This window comes from Centruroides vittatus, unplaced genomic scaffold (genome assembly GCF_030686945.1).
Source record: "Centruroides vittatus isolate TY-2023 unplaced genomic scaffold, ASM3068694v2 scaffold_861, whole genome shotgun sequence".
Taxonomy (NCBI): domain Eukaryota; kingdom Metazoa; phylum Arthropoda; class Arachnida; order Scorpiones; family Buthidae; genus Centruroides; species Centruroides vittatus.
The window spans coordinates 3574880-3592690 of NW_027122718.1; the positions used below are offsets into that span (position 1 = coordinate 3574880).

The window sequence follows — 17811 nt, forward strand, 5'->3', positions numbered from 1 at the left end:
AAAACAGCAATGATAGCAAAACTTCCTGGACACTAATACAAAAATTTCGATTTAAATTCGACTTATGTGACAATAACTCAGTGATAAGTTTTGAAGCCTGGAAAAAATTTTATCAACGCTTTCCTGTTACCCAAACTATACCCAATTTAATGTCTAACTACAACTCCAACAATGAATGTCTTAATTCTAAATTTACAATCAAGGAACTTGATGATATCATAAATAAAACTCGCATTAATACATCACCAGGAAATGATCACATTCCAACTAAGTTCCTAAAAACATTGTCAAATCAAGCAAGAGTGAAACTGCTACAACTCTTCAATTCTATGTACAAAACAACTAATTACCCGGACTCCTGGAATTCAGTAATTTTATCAATGATACATAAAAAAGGTGATAAAATTTCTCCAACTAATTACAGACCAATAGCACTACTGTCAACATTAAGAAAATGTTTTACATCTTTATTAGCTACAAAATTCCAATACTGGACTAAAATAACGGACCTCGAAGCAAAATTTCAATACGCCTTCTTCAAAAATAAAGGAACAGAATCTGCTATTTTCCTACTATCATCCATAATACAACTTCATCTGAGAAAAAAGCAAAGAAAAATATATGTTGCATTCATTGATATCCAAAAAGCATTCGACTCTGTTTTTGTTCCGCTACTGGTATATAAATCAAAAATTAACGGAGCAGGTAATCAATTTGCAAACACAATATCTAAGCTATTTTCAACCTATAACGCAAAAATTAAACAAGGCAAAGCAGTCTCACCATCGCTAACATTAACACGTGGAATACTCCAAGGTGACCCTCTTTCGCCATACCTATTCAATTTTTATTTACTCGAAATTGATCACATCTTTCAGAATTGCTCAGATGGAATGGAACTTGGTGACAGGACCTTTCATTATGTGTTATTTGCTGATGATCTTGCAATCTTCGCTCCGACAAAAATATCACTACAAAGAAAAATTAATCACCTAAATTCTTACCTCAACTCAATCCAACTAACAATCAACCCTACCAAAACGAAAGTCGTTATATTCCGTAAGAATAGTAAAATCTCCAAAAAAGAAACAACGATATATCTAGACAAGCAACCTCTGCAAATGGTAAATGAAGTCAATTTCCTAGGTGTTATATTCGATTGGAATCATACATTCAAAGCACATATTTCGTATTTAAACAATAAAGTAAAACTTGCTATAGATAATCTGCTAAACTTATATTCTAACTTAAAAACCTCTGATTTATCTATTCATATGAAATTGTATAACGCAATCATTAACCCAATCATATATTACGCATCCCCAATATGGGGTCTTGATTATATATATAATAAATTAGAATATATATAAATTAGAAAAATTTCACATCTACTTTCTCTGCAAACTTCTTCACTTAGAAAGAACTATCCCAGGCTACGCAATTCGCCACAAAACTAACCGTATCTGCTCTTATCCATTGTTCTTAAAACGTATCATTAAATTCTACTATCGTTTAAAATTCAAATCTGACAGTAATATTACCTTTCTGCACCATGAAATAATCAAAGGCAGTAAAAAATCAACTACAATACAACTCTGGCAAACTAAACTAAATAAAATACTAAATTCTTTTGGAATATCAGACCTTTTATTCAAAGATAATATTCAGGACTGGAAATTTGGATATACCATGTTAATGGAATCAGCTATCGCTCACTCTATAAATATGGATCAAAATAGCCTAAATCACAATACCTACAATACCTAAATCACAATACCTGGTACTTAAAAATTTTACAAATACCTTCTGTACAACCTTATATGATAAAATCAACTAACTTCAACGTGGAAAGGCTAATTTCACAATTACGTCTAAATAAATATTCCCTTTATATCAATAATATCTATATTGACCTGCCAAACAATCATTGCCCATGGTGCAAATTCGATAACTTCTCAATTGAACACTTACTTCAGAAATGTCAAAATCTCTCTAATGTACGTGACTCTTTCAACATTCCTCGAATACTCCAAAGTGATTCATCCCAAGATTATAGAAATTCTCTAAATAACCTAAATAAAAATGATCTCTATTTTCTGTATAATTATTTCATTAAGATTACAAAAATGTTGTAAATCTATGTCAGTATGTCTAAATATATCAACATTGTATAACATCACCATTATTGTATAATTATATTACTGTGTTTGTTAAAATAACTGTTTTTATTTATGTTAATAACGAAACAATATAAAACCAATGTATAAAAACGATTAAATATTAATAACCTAGTTAATGTTTTAATAATACAAAAATTTATAAGTCAATGTTGTACTACCCCCTGCAACAGGGATAATCCCCTTTTTGTGAATAAAGATTTATTATATTATTATATTTATAAAAAAAACTACTGAATATTGTTTATATGTTATGAAATTTTATTAGATAGAAAATTATAAACATAATAGAAAAATTAAATTTATTTAATGTTATTAAAATTAAACAACTCTTTAAAACATCAAAAATTAAAAAATTAATATGACAATTATAAATTGTGAATCACAAGCTTACATTATTGTTCCTTTTTATAACAGTAATACCGAAATATTTTATTGCTTGTTCAAATATCTTAACAAATAAACAAATAATTAATATACTGCATTTTTTACAATTATTACATCATTTCATATCATATACAATTCATAACTTTAATTCTCAGTTTACCACATTTATTTATTGGGTTGTTTGGAAAGTAATTTTGTTTTTTCTTTTTGTGAAAAATAAAAACAATTTTCTTATAATATATAAATATTTTATTGAATTATATATCAACCATTTTGGTCCAATACCTTTTACCATCTTTCTGGTAGTAACATGGATTCCATGCTCATAAAAGTTCTGATTTTTGCTTACAAAAAACTGATCCAAGTGATTTTTGACATCCTCATTTGAGGTAAATGTTTTACCGTTTAAAAAATTTTGTAAAGACCAAAACAAGTAATAATCCGAGGGTGCCAGATCTGGTGAATACGGTGGTTGTGATAACACATCCCATCCAAGCTGTAACAGCTTCTGATGAGTTACCAAAATTTCTGTGAGGGCTGGCATTATTATGGTGAAACTACACCTTTCTGTTGATCAATTCTGGCCTTCTCTGTTTGATGGTATCACTCAATTTGTTCAGTTGATGGCAATATTCTTCTGAATCAATTGTAGAATTGTCTGGTAGAAGCTCAAAAAAACAAGTGGTGCTCTCTGTTTGGTGGAATTTTAATCCCACCAAACAGAGAGCATCACTTTTCTCGATGAATATTGACTTTCGAAGTGCTTTGAGCTGGCTCATCTCCTCTACTCCGTGATAGCTTGTGTTCGACATTGTTATAAACAATCCATTTTTTGTTGCCAGCTATGATTTGCTTCAAAAATGGATCATTTTCTTGATGTTTGAAAAGAAAATTACAGATGTCAATGCAACAAAGCAAATCTCTTTCTTTAAGAGCCTGTGAAACCCACATATCGAGCTTCGAAACAAAACCAAGTCATTTCAAGTGATCATAAATGATTGAATTCAATAAATTTAATCTCTTAGTGATTTCTTGTGTTGTTATTCGGCAGTTTGCTTTAATCAATACCTTTATTTTGTCTTCATAAGTTTCAACTGCCAGAACGTGGTGCATCTTCAATATTGAAATTGCTGGAACGTGTGAACACATCTTCTCCATACACATCACACAATTTTATTTTTGCTTGAATATCATTCTTACCTTTCCAGTAATAAAAAAAGCAAAACATGCCAAAAATGCTGCTTTCAATTTTCCATACTTGATGGGACACAAAAAAATAAATAAATAAATAAAACTGCAAAGAATCAAAATTTTTTACAAATAAGTCTTGAAATATCAGCTGTCAAAATATATAATGGCAATATGGTTTAGAATGAAGTTGGCAGGTAAAAATACAACTAATCCCTCTGGTAGTAAAAAAACAAAATTACCTTCCGAACAACCCAATATTATTATAGTCAAATTTAATTGATTCAAACATGATTAATTAGAATTATTGGATAAATTTAACATATTATTATCCTTGAAATGTATATTTAAATTAGTTTTAAAAACAAAGATATGGTTAATTTGAATATTTTTCATAATAAGTTTGGATGACTTTCATCTAATATATTTCATCTTTTGAAAACTTTTTCAAGAGAAACAGCATGTAGTCAACTAATTTATAGAATGTATGCATTTCAATATAATTGCCTACACTGATTAATATACTGTATTTAGTCAATTCTAAGTTGCACTTTTTTTGGCCATTTAATGTCCTTGAAAATTGGGTATGGCTTATATTCAAAGGTGGCTAAATTTTACTGCAGATGAAACCCTGTACTTTGATATGCCACATAATTATACAGTAACTTCAAAGGTGAGTAAGAGGTGAAGATTAAGAGTACAGGATACAAAAAACAATGTGTCACTGTAAAGCTGTGTATCATAGCAGACAGCCAGAAATTAGCTTCATATTCGATTCTGAACAGAAAACTAGTGTCCAAAATAAAAAAATTTTCCGAAGATGTAATTGTGCATGCCCAAAAAATGGTCGGATGACCACCAAGATTATGAATGACTGGGTTAATTAAGTATGGAATAGAAGACCAGAAGCTCTTCAAAATCCTCAAAACATGCTTGTCATGGACAAATTTAAAGAACATTTAAGAAACTCTTTAAAAAATAAATTGGTGCAAAAAAATTGTGAATTGCAATAATTCTGGTTGGTATGACGAGTCAAGTTCAGCCATTCAATGTTTGCATCAACAAGCCTTTTAAGGATTATGTAAGAAAAGAATATGAAAATTGGTTACATTTGGAAAACCATACTTTAACTGCTTGTGGGAAAGTAAAAAAGGCAAGTGCTTCAAAAATTGCAGAATGGGTATCTGTTGCCCGGTAAAAAGTTCCCAGTGAAATAATAATTCATTCCTATAAAAAATTCTGCATAATTGTAATAGATGACACAGAAGATGACTTAGTTTGGGAAAATGATGATGCCAACACTGGTTCCAAAGTCAGCAGTAATAGTGTAACTGATGAATAATTTTACAATATGATAATGATAGTGAGATCAATTAAGATTTACTTTAGATTATGTATTTAAGATTTTTTAATAAATTAATTCTTCACTCCTTGTTACTTGACATTTTTTGAACTTTGTAAATAAATCTTACTATTGGTATTTTTTATTTTTTTCACAAAAACCTGTTAAGAAATTGAGGGACTGCTTAGAATCGAATAAATACAGTAGTTGAATTCGTGTATTGTAATCGTTGTATTGTAATTAAGTATTTTAGAAATTTTTCATGAATAAGATCATATAAGATTAATAGTATTTTAAAACATTAAAGTCAGACTACAATATTAACTCTTCTATAAGACTATCTTATACAGCAATTTTTTCTAATTATTTTAGCCTGTATAATAATAATTTGAAAAAATTCAAATAAGCTTTCAAATGATATTATGACAAAATAATAAATTTGAATGAATAAGTACAGGAAATCCTTGTTAGTTTGAAATTTAAAAAACAAAATAATCGTGACTCTGAATTATTGAGTTTCAAATTATCCAAGATTTACATATATCTGTACATTTGCCAAATGCCACATAACTGAAGTAATTTAATCAGCAAATGGAATATGGCTATGTATACAAAATGCTATTTTCGTTAATTAATAATAATAATATAAATAAACTGCATGTAAACAGCATATTTCTGGTGAGAACCTCACAGGTTCCCAGATAACTTTATAAAAATCCGGCAACGAGTTGATTAACTTTCCTGGCAACATTTGGAGGCACCATCTATTATGATATTTTATTAGAAAACTTTTTATATTTTTAATCATTATAAAATGGCAAAATGCTTAATTTTGAGGATAGGGATGGGTTTTATAAAAAATTGTAAATGCTAATAACAAATAAAATCATTATTAAGTCCGATTCTACTTGAGATATGACACAACCCCCTTTATCTCCACACCCCATCAACCTTTAACCAGAAAAATTTAATAGCATCAATCCCCATAATATACAAAACTCCCTGTAAAATTTCAGAAAATTTTAACAAAAAGCCCAGGAATTATTAAGCTTCAAAGAGGGTGAACAAAATTTTGCCTCCTCCCCACACACACTAATACAGTCAAACCTGTTTTTATGCAGGGGATAGGGACCGCATTAAAAAAAAACGCATAAAAAAAATCGCACGAAACTTCACGAATGGCTGTAAAAAATAGTTTTCGCAACACAATTAAAAAAATATTTTTTTTTATGCGGTCAACAGGGACCGCATAAAAAAAGTCTCACATAGAAAATAACTCAAAACCGTACAAAATAGAATTTATTGACAACAGATGTCAGCACTTGACTGCATCGTCTGGTCTATCGTCTGTTTTACATATTTTTGTCCAGGTGGTGTTTTGTTGACTTAAAAAGTAAATTATTTCATTTTTCGCATATTCATGCAATAATATTACTATAATAAGTGCATTTATGCTATAATAAGTTTATTTAGCTATAATAAGTCAATGTGAGACATGACGAATCGCACGAGACTAGTCGCCAACTATACCGCACAAATAAAAAACCGCACAAATTAAAAATTCGCATAAAAAAAATCGCACATAAAAAGACCGCATAAAAACAGGTTTGACTGTATTCATACATACAGAAAAAACACCAGAAATTTTTTACATTTCTCGACATTTCAAGGTCCCAAGTCCAAAAATGTAAAAATCTTCGGAGTCATTTTTTGACTGATTGCCGTATTTTCCCTCTGTTATGTATAACAGCCAGAAAAGTAAAAAGTAAAGCAGAATTTCTCAAAACGTAGCCCAAATTATTTTAAAAGTAGCCCTAAAAGCAGTAAGTTGTCCAAATCTAGTAGTCTAGAGTCCTACAAATATCTCAATCTGCTACTTGTAGTTCAATCTAACTTTATATAATACTGCTCCACTCCTATAACGAGTATTGGTAATTGTATAAATTATTTATATAAAGCCATCACAAATTGCATACTTTGTAAATGTTAAACCATTATGTCTGGTATCCCGCTTTGATATACACACTCATCTATATCTGCAATCTTGTCAATACTATAATGAGTGTCTGGTTTTTCAAATTTTTATATAAAACGATCACAAAATGTGCCTTTATAATGTTAAATCAATATGTTCCGATACCTCTTTTGCTGTACACGCTTGCCTACATGCCCAAACTTGTCGTGTTTGTTTGTATACTGTATCACTGTTATTATTTTGTCTTATAATTGTATTTTTACTTGTTCAACATTTGCAATGCAGACGCCCAGTGATCCCACATTTCCCTTCAATCTTTCCCTATTCTCTTTCCCCCTACTTACTATCACTTCCTCTTCTAATTTCAATTTCATCACTTCTAATTTCTTAGAGGTAAAGTCTGTGCACATACAGACAACCTCTCTACTCTTTTAATGTAATGTAGTTCAATCTTACAATCGCAAAACCCAACCATATTTTATGAGATAAAAGAAAAAAGGATAGTCCATGGAAAAGGTGAAACTTAAAAATATGTTGTTGTAAAAGCAAAACCATGTTGATCAGATTAGACTTATTCTTGGTATATTGTTCTCTTATAGTATGGAGACACTTTGATCTAAATGAACGAGTTAACATATGCATATCACAGTGAAAAGTTCAAACTAATCAAATGTAAACATGTAACATGTAAATCCGTACATCCCTGGCTGGGACAAACAGTACAGTTATGAAGTAATGGGTTCATAACTCAAACTATCTGAGTTAAAATTACTGAGGATTTCCTGTATCGTGAAAAATTTTCACAGTAATAATGTGGAACACAAATCAAATTAATGAAAAACTTACAGATTAATTCATATTTCTGACAATGGTCTTAAATAAATAAAACTGTGACTGGTTGACACACAGTTTTATTTTTTTTTTATTTGATATATGTTTTTTTACTATACATACTATATTTACAATTGAAATTTGTTTCCTACAAACTTAAATTATTGTAATTATATAAAATTAAATAACTTTATTATAAATAATTAGTCAATAAAAACCAACAATTCTAATTCACTTACTGTTTTGGTAATAGTAACACTTTCATTAATCATGCGTTCTTTCTGTAATTCCAATTCTAGTTCTCTTTGTAATTGTTGTCTTTTACGCTCAAGTGTTAATTCTTCTTTATAATCCAATTGTGAAACATCAACAGGCCAATCTTAAAAATCATAAAAACTTTTAAATTTTACTTAAATTATTAAATTTGTAAAATGTTTTATTACAAGATGTAACATACCATCAGAATCATCTTCCCAACTACCTTCTCGAAGACGTTTCTTTTCTCTAAATTCTGTTTCACTTGTTGGAGACCGAGGTCTTGTCACAACCACGGTAGATTTTATTTTAGCATCATGATCACTTCTCCTGTTATGACTTGAACTACGTTTATGTGGTCGTCTCTATTAAAATAAATGTTATACTTTATATTAGTAAGTAATATCAGTCACAAAATTTTATATATATTTTTTTATAATATATATTGCTATGCATTGTAGAATTTATTTCATATGTAAATAATTTCTTATATTTTTATCATCACACTCTTATTTACTTAAAAATATCTGAATTTTAAATTAGCAAATAAGTTGTAGCAATCACAAATTCAAAGAACTACAGTTTCATGGTAAATAAATATGTATATAAAATCCTTTGCCAAGAAATCAAAAAATATAGTTTGTGAAAGATAAAAAGTTTAGCTGAACTTGTATATAAATATAGCCAGTAGACGAAGAAAACCAAATAATGTGACTAATAATAACAGCCTATTTTTTATTCAATATATTATTAATTTTGAAATCTTAATATGTTAATATCTTATAAAAACTTTTTCTCTCATCACTGAGCTACAGTATGAGCTACACAAAAAATTAATGTAAATCTTAACATTATTATTATTATAAAACACTGTTAAAATTTAAAATAATATAAAAATATAGAAACATTTTGAACATTTTAAAACTGCTTTTAAGAAATCCAGTGATGAAGAAAGAAGAAACTTGAAAATAAAATTTCAAATTAAAAAAAAAATAGTATAACAGCAAAGCTGTATTTGGGACAAGACTATGTCTTGGAGACTCACTACTAAGCGGAATCACTTTGACGTTCAAGCGGGTCTCGTACTCATTCTCCAATCTTTTTTGGTATTGCTGGTTTTGAGCGCAATTGTTCAAACTTCGCCGGCCACGACCATGAGGTCGTCCATGATGCATTTTCGGTAAAATGAACCTATCCAATGTAGAAATTTCTTTCTGTTGCGTGTCGGCCTGGGTTGAATTTTTGTCGATGCCTAACAAAAATTTCCCATTTTTGAAAAAATAATCATGGCTATTGTATCGTCCGAAATTATTTTTTTCTTTTGCACAAACAATACTGGGTTGCATCCTACCTTGTCTGTTGACCTCGACCACGTGTTCTGCATCTTTTGTTCTGCCGGTAAAAATTAACTGAGAAACTGATAATTTACTTAATTTGGATCGGCTACGCGATATTTACAATAGTGTCGAGATATAATACAAATCCAAGATTGGCACGGCTGTCGACTCGAAAGGTTAACTAACATGAAGTAAATAGATGTCTCTCCTCGTTGGAGTTCGGGAACGAAGTGAGGTCAGAGGGCGAAGGTCACGTGGTGGCACCCTCTGCCCCACATGTTAAATTTTTATCGGTCCCACGATTTTACTATACTAGATAATGTTAAAAAACCCTCTTGTAATGACATAAAACTGTTTTAAAGTCATATTTGAAGCACTCTCAAATTTACAAAATTAGATTACAAATTTTATTTAACAAAGAAAATACTACGTGTTCAGTCCTAAGGTCAGAGTTCACTTCTTAGAATGACTGTGGGTGGTACTCTCCCCACCTGACTTCGGTGGGGTGAGGTACCTGTTTTGCCTGTTTGTAGAAGAGGGTTGCCATTCTGTATTTTATTTTGACTCGGTTCTCGGTCCCGACTACCTACAAGTCTGGATTTTTTTATGCGCAAGTGATTTGGGCACCTAATACTCTGTGCCAAATTGCAACTCCTGACATGTACTCCTTCATATCTCTAAGCTGGTAACACAAGCCAGAAGTATGATTTTATAAACAAGACACAGTCTTGTCGATATTTGAGTAGAACAAAAACATATCAAATCTAAGCTTAATGCATTAAAGTTAAGGTCATTATATAAGAATCAATGAAAAGTATTGATTGAATGCAAATGAAGAATATCATTTTACCTACAATTAATTTTTAAGCAACATTTAAATAACAAATTATTCTACAGATAATTTTAAAGTGAGAGTGTAAAAATGCTTACCTGCTCTAAAAATCATTCACAATTAATATAGAATTTTAAATGTTACACTTTAACTTTCGTAAACATTTTTAAACATCTAAAACAATGAAGTCAGAATGAAAGAGCACATATATATGTAGTTAACACTGAATTTAAGGATTGTGACTTATTTGTAATGAAACTTATGAAAAAAAGAGATAAAAATCTTGAAATGTAAAGTATTAAATTATATACAGCATAAACTAAAAAAAGATATAAGACAATTACAAAATGAATTTTACAATAAGTTTAACATTAGAAATTAATAAAGCAGACAAATAAAAAATAAACAGAATTTTCATTACCTCAAAAAAATTGATGTCAAAGTTATTTGGGAATAAAATAAAAAGTTCAAAGAAGAAAAAAAATTAAATATAGAATACAGATCACACATTGTCTTACAATCATTATCGTGTCGAATTATTTTTCCATTTTTTTTTAATCAGAAATAATTACAAACATAACTTTAAAGAAAGAAAAAACATACAAACAAACAAGAAAACTATTGAAGGCTATTGAATAAAAAAAAAAAATAAAATAATAATATAAAGATAAAATAAATCACCATTACACAAAGAATATAATAATGAAATTTAAACAAATGTGACAAATCAATTTAATCCATATGTAAAAAACCTAATAGAATTAGTTATAAAAATAAACTACAAAAACTAAAAAATTGTAGGTAAATGAAAGATTACTAATTTATATAGAAAATATTTTATTTATCATTATTATTAATAAGTCAATTATATATGATGATAATGATTATAACAATGTGATGTAAGATGTTTTCTAATGATAATAAATTGAAAATCACCAATTATTGCTAAATATATAACAATACCAAGGGAAAAATATATGTATAAAATCATAAAATGAATTATTCTGGCATTTATCTGATAAAAAAATTTTTTAAAGTGGAAAAATAAATTTTGTTTAGTTAAACAACATAAATCCAAGGATAAAGTTTTAATTTATTGAAAATCTTTCTTTTCACTTAGAATTTTGTTACAGTTTATTTTTTATGTTAAAGAAAGTTTAAAAAACCTTTAAATCTTTATTATATTAATTAGTAAATACACATTTTTAGAATTAAAAAACTTACTTTTGGAGAAGGCAAGTCAGATGAAGTTTCTTTAGTTTCTTCTCGTTTATTTCTTACTTTATGACGCAAGTCTTTCTCGTCGATATCTCTAAAAATTTAGATATATATTAAAAAATGTACCTTCGCAATTTTCTTAAATGACATCACTTTAATAAAAATTTATTCATTTATTAAGTAATATATTACTTTTCAGATTTATTTCTGGTACTACTAGGAAAAGGATCGTGCTGATAACGACAATTGGATCCGTACGAACAGTTACCGGTTCTTAACCAGTTTCGACATTTTTCCATCTGCTCTCCTCTTGAACTTCTCTGTAAGACAAAAATCATTTGCCATATTATTAAATCCAAATATTACAACAAATTACATACAGTACATAATATGTTGAAATATTTAATAACAGAATGTCAATATTTACTATCATTTTTTGTGGATATCTATGGTAGCATACATTCCACAAAATATTGCTGGAACAAAAACATAACCATATATTCCACACCTCTGAATATTTGCTAGTGTGAAGTTAGAAGATATTGAAGAAAATATTCCTTTTATTCTTCTGTTTCTTTCATCTTATTTACATTAGCATTTCATTGTAGATGTAATTATAAATACCGTATTTTACGAACTATAAGACGCACTTTTTTCTTTGAAAAATTGCCTCCAAAATTCAGGAGCGTCTTATAGTCCGTAGCCTTCTATAGGTATTTTTTTAAAAAATTGCTTAAAAATTAAGGTGCGTCTTATAGTCCGTAAAATACGGTAAGTGAAATGGAAAAAGGAATATTTGAAAAAGAATTACTTAAACTGCATTAATTGTAGAAAATATAAAATGACTACCAAACAGAGAAATGTTTCTGCTTCATTTCTGTTTTTATTTATCAAATATTTATAAAAAAAATGATAGTAAATGCTAAAATATTTAAAAAAAAAACAATTAAACAAAAATTTTAATGTCAATAATATGCATAGTACAGTATAGCCTGAAAGCATAGGTTTTCTAACTTTTTGGCCAATGCAAATCAGAAAATTCTATACAAATTAATAAAGTGATCATACTCTGTATGACTGCTTCCTGCATGAATTGCCATTACACTAATTTAATTTTTATGAAGAGCCATGTGATTGGGACTCCTCATAAGAGTAATTACAAAACCAGTTACACCTAAAAACTTTTCATTAATATTTTGACAGCATCTGAAGCAAAACACTCAGCCAGGAAAATAATAAAGCTTTCAGTTCAAAAATTATCAAGGAAAAAAAAAGCATTATTAGGAAATTCCCCATAATACAATTCACAGCTAAAATAGAATTAACAGCTGCTAAATAATTTCACTATCATATTGTCGACACCACTGAAAATATAAGTACATCATTTACTTTTACATGCAAAAATGTATATTAAAAACTAAGTTAAATTTATGTTAAAATTACAGATTTGACAAAGTTATTTTATCACGTCATTTAAAATTACATTAAAATCTGATAATTATGGTTCAACTGGCAACTTTGTTGCGTGATGAGTGATGTATGTCGAGTATAAAGTGAGAGATATTTTGTTGCCAAATTGGGTCTATAGTAAAATAAGAGTGCCAGAAAGTTAAATACTGAAATGCATAGTTTTTAAAAAATATTTGTGATTTTTTTGGCAAAACAATCTGAGAAACTTTTCACCCAATTTAAAACATTAATGACTATTGACAATTCCTAGTGTTTGAAAAGCCACCTAGCATGGAGAGATGTCTGAAGTGGCAAGGCGATCAATGTGTTTCTTGGAAGGAATAACTGCCTGATCAGATATAGTGTAAATAAATGGTAAATAAAGTAATGATTGTTTTTACTAAGAAAGTCACACACAGTCTACAGTATCCAAGAACATGAATCTGAGAGTTAATTGCTTACTTCTTATTCATCATAAAGAACTAATACATGCTACATGCTAAAATCAATAATCAGTTTCTAAATAGTTTTCTGATAGCCAATATGTATAAAAAGAGAAATGAAATGTATAATGAATGAGACAAAGTAGAGAAATGTACCTACTTTCTATTAAAACTTTTTTTAGTTAAGTCAAGATCCCAATACTTTTCTTCATTACTAAATATTGCCCTTCTGTTTGAAGGATCACCCATTAGACCTTATTATTATTCTTATTCCCTTTATCAGAAACTTACCTACTTTCAAAATATAAGTCAAATGAATATCTAATAATATCAATTAAAACATACACTGACTATAGAAATAAACATGAGAGCACTACAGGCAAAGTGTATATGCCTTTGATGGTTTCTAGAAATATCACAATAGCAAATGAATATTAAGTGAGCATATTAAAAGAGTTTATCACTAGAATTTCTGATCTGGAGATATCTGAAAATTTAAAAATTTTTCTTGACTTGATTTGAGGTTACTTCATTTTGTGATTAATATGACTAAAAACCAAATGAAATAAAAGATCCACAATAGTTGGAAATATATGAATAGCTCAGTGGAAAAGCATTTGTTTACAGGTCACAAGGTTTATGGTTCAAATCCATGTGCACTCTATTAAGCCTTATTTGGACAGATAAATGGCCAAGACAGTAAAGATATAAGCTCCTGGGAGCCCAGGTTCTAGTCTGAGATGAGATCCTAGGAATTTTTCATGCACAATCAGCCCTGGATATGTTGAGTCTCTAGCATCATACTTTGATCTTTAAACAGTCCCGAGAAAAATATTTTCATTTTTGGGGAGATTTTGATTTCCACAAATGTCAACTGTCATTTTAATTGTGGGTTATGAAAAAAAAACACACAACATTGGGTCCATAATAATTTTTTTCAGGAAATCTGGATCTTGATCTGCTTTACTGATCAATTCTTATTGGTAATAACATGTTCCTGTTATTGGTCTTCAGCGAGTTTCCTTGCGACAATGTTTTGGTAGATGAAATGCATCTGCAGATCTTCTGTAATAATAGTATATCAAATCCGACAGAAATTCCTATCTTTTCTGCACTCAAGGCAACACACTTTCAACAGTTACATCAAACAACTTCCTACATTAGATGCACATTTTCTTTATTTCTAGATGTGTAAACAAAGATCACCCACTGATTTCCAGCCATTTTTGAACCTCACAAACACTCAAACACCGACAAATATGTAACTGTCTGGTCTCCATATGCTGTTCACATCATCTCTAGCATTTCTGTAGCCGATTTCTCCAACTACTGGTAGAATTTGATGTTAATTTGCTGCTCAAAATAATCCATCTCCACAATCCAATGAAACAACCTGAAGCAGATTCCACTGTTTGACTACTACTTCTAAAAATCACTGACTGTGGATCAATTCTGGTTGCATATAGCCCAAAAGCCACTACAGACCTTTGTCCCATAAACATTGCAATGCAATTGATATTAATGATAAAATCAATTAGTCTGGAAACTAAATGTAGGGGTCTATTAAAACTGCAATAAAATGTATTGAAATGTAATAAATATAATTTAAAAATAGAGATGTCAATAAACACATCTATCAAAGATCCTTAATTGAATTCCATTAAAAGTTAATTTGAAATAAAATTTTATTTCAAATTAAATCTCACTGGAATAAACAAATTATACTGTCAGATTTTAATCAGACTATAATATGTCTATTATTAAATTCAATACAAGATATTGGCTTAACTGCTCACCTTTACTCCAAATCACATATCATCTTTATAACTTATTAATCATATTATAGCACAACTAAATTCTATCAGTACTGTACTCAGGGTTTCTTTTAGGAAGTGAGTCAGGAAGGTATTTCCCCAGAGATTGAAAAATACTCTCTCCTAAACCTCATATAAAAAGTTTTTAAAAACATGTAAATGATTATTGTTTCTATGTATACACATATACATATGTGTATACATACATATCTATATATATATATCTTCATAGATTAACTGACCAACTACATTTGTCAATCTCTCAGATCAGAAAAATATCTCCTGAAAAATGTTTTCTGAAAGAAACACTGATTGTACTATAAGTCAGGCTTGGTTTATACATACTTATTTTCACATTTTTTGAAGATGCTTTAGTAAAGTTTGGCCAAAAGAAAAGCTGTTTGATGAACACATAATTGCAAGTTAAATAGTTCATAAAGGTAAGTTAAGGCAGGACCAATATTGCAAAATCAATTTTAAGACATGAATTTGAACTTAAAAGTATTGCAATACACTTATGACTCAATACAATAGACAACCTATGGATCCAAATTCATCATCCAGTCTCTTCAGATTCTGCTACTTTTATTTCATCTTATTCTAGAATACCGAGTTAAACTGACAGTTAATGCGTAGTTCAAAATTAAATGTCTCAATTTGCAATACTTTGTCAACTGAGCCTACACTTTGCACCTGACACTACACTGGCTCTTAACTATTGGATGTCTTAATATGAAAAAAAAGGCAGAACAAAATTAATGGTAAGAGTGTTTCTGACTTAGATGAACAGTAAGTTAATAAACAGTGGCAACTACGTGACAAAGGTTGTATAAACTAATGGCAAAAAAGATTTCTCCTTACAACATCTCCTGTCAAATACAATACAGTTGAACTTTTTGGACTCCAATGACCATATTTTATCAAATTACATTGGTCATAAATCTTAAATATCAATTTTAAAAAATACTGAAGTTTTAGTCAGTACATTTAAATAAATTTATATGAATAAAATGTATAAAAATAATATACACAAACATGTCTACTCTAATAACCTTAAGTAGCTTTGCAAAGTATAGTTAGCCGCAAACATTTTCGGTCCCTTAGGACCTTCTTCAGGTGAGATCTGAGTAGAGAGTGACCCTATGTTCTAAACTCCCGTTACAGATGCATTCCAACCCCCACTCCAGATGTGTACTATAAACAAACATCGTTGCGCATGTGCCGGTGGCTATAACACTGGGTTGTACATTGCTTGCCATGCCTTCGAAAGTTGCTTTTCATCTTTAAAGTTGATAAAAAAGCCCAGGCAATCCGCTTTAAAGATCTCTAGTGCCTCCAAATACTTAAGGTAGTGTACCTGCCTGGTTCTCCATATCAAGGTCGCTTGCTGCAGCCTGGGCGTAATGCTGTTTTCACTGGCATATACAGCCAAGGCAGTATTGGCCTTTTTCTTCTCGATATCCGTTTTATGCTCTCGGATGCGTTGCCCGAGGGATCTTTTTTGTGGAACCGATATACACCAGATCCTTATCAAATCTATCATCTCGGAGTGAAATTCTGTATACACCCGGCGCCCTTTTAACGTCCACCGGATCCTTCCCTTTCCTAAGTAGGGTGAAAACGTCCGGTTTACGCTTGTAGGCTATTTTTGTATTAGTATATGCACCAATCTCACGGTATAAGGAGTGCAGATGCCATTCATATGTAATAATAATAGGATGGGGAGACACACCTTGCTGCTGATTATTCCCCAGAACCGCATCAAACCGGTTTACGGGGTTGCGTTCCTGTTCGTCTGCTATTCTAAGTATAAGCTTCTTATTATAGCCATGGTTTTCAGCTATTTCCGCTATTCTCCCTATCTCCTTCCACTTGTCCCTTTCCATATTACAGTGTGTGTGGGCTCTTCTAGTAAGTGCTCTAAAGGCTGCCAGTTTGTAGCTATACAGATCATTGGAGTCGGCCGGGATGTATATCGGGATAGCGTTCGGTTTCCGGTATACATTAGTGTCATAACCCCCACCGTTAAAGGTAATAGTAATGTCCAAAAAATGAGCCGCTTTGTTGCTCATTTGCTCTAACTTGATCAGAAGACCATATGGGTTGTCATTCATACAACGCATGAATTTGTTGATGTCCGGTTTCGTCTTCCAGATGATGCAGATGTCGTCAATGTACCTTTTATATAGGTCGATGTTACCGAGGAACTCGAGGATGACTTTGGCCTCCAAGCGACGAACCACAATTTCTGCCAAGTCCCCAGATAAGGGGCTACCCATAGGTACTCCTCTTTTTTGAAGGTACACCTTCCCATCTAGCTGGAAGCAAGAGGTGTAGCAAAGAATATGAGAAAGTTCTAGTATCTGCTTGTGGTCAGCATTGCATGTTATCTCACTTATAAGCCAATCTCGTAAACTGCAGAAGCAGGGTTCCAGCTTAATTGATGGGTACATCGCCTTAAAGTCCAGAATAGTAATCCAGGAACCCACAGACGGTAGGCAATTACGTATAGCCTCAATCACCTGCGTTGAGTCGGAGACCGTAAACTGATAACCTTCTAGAT

General features: G+C 30.4%; 1 protein-coding gene across 3 annotated transcripts in view; it reads right to left on the reverse strand.

The window, feature by feature from the left end:
* Positions 1 to 17811, reverse strand: part of LOC136990050 (zinc finger CCCH domain-containing protein 13-like) — a 79141-nt gene that overhangs the window by 47685 nt on the left and 13645 nt on the right. For all 3 annotated transcript variants that reach the window (XM_067288389.1, XM_067288390.1, XM_067288388.1), the window contains exons 3-6: positions 11735 to 11862; positions 11549 to 11636; positions 8358 to 8520; positions 8140 to 8279 (exon numbers count right to left, since the gene is read on the reverse strand). In XM_067288389.1, the coding sequence (XP_067144490.1) occupies positions 8140 to 8279; positions 8358 to 8520; positions 11549 to 11636; positions 11735 to 11862 (519 nt within the window). The remainder of the gene's footprint in view (positions 1 to 8139; positions 8280 to 8357; positions 8521 to 11548; positions 11637 to 11734; positions 11863 to 17811) is intronic.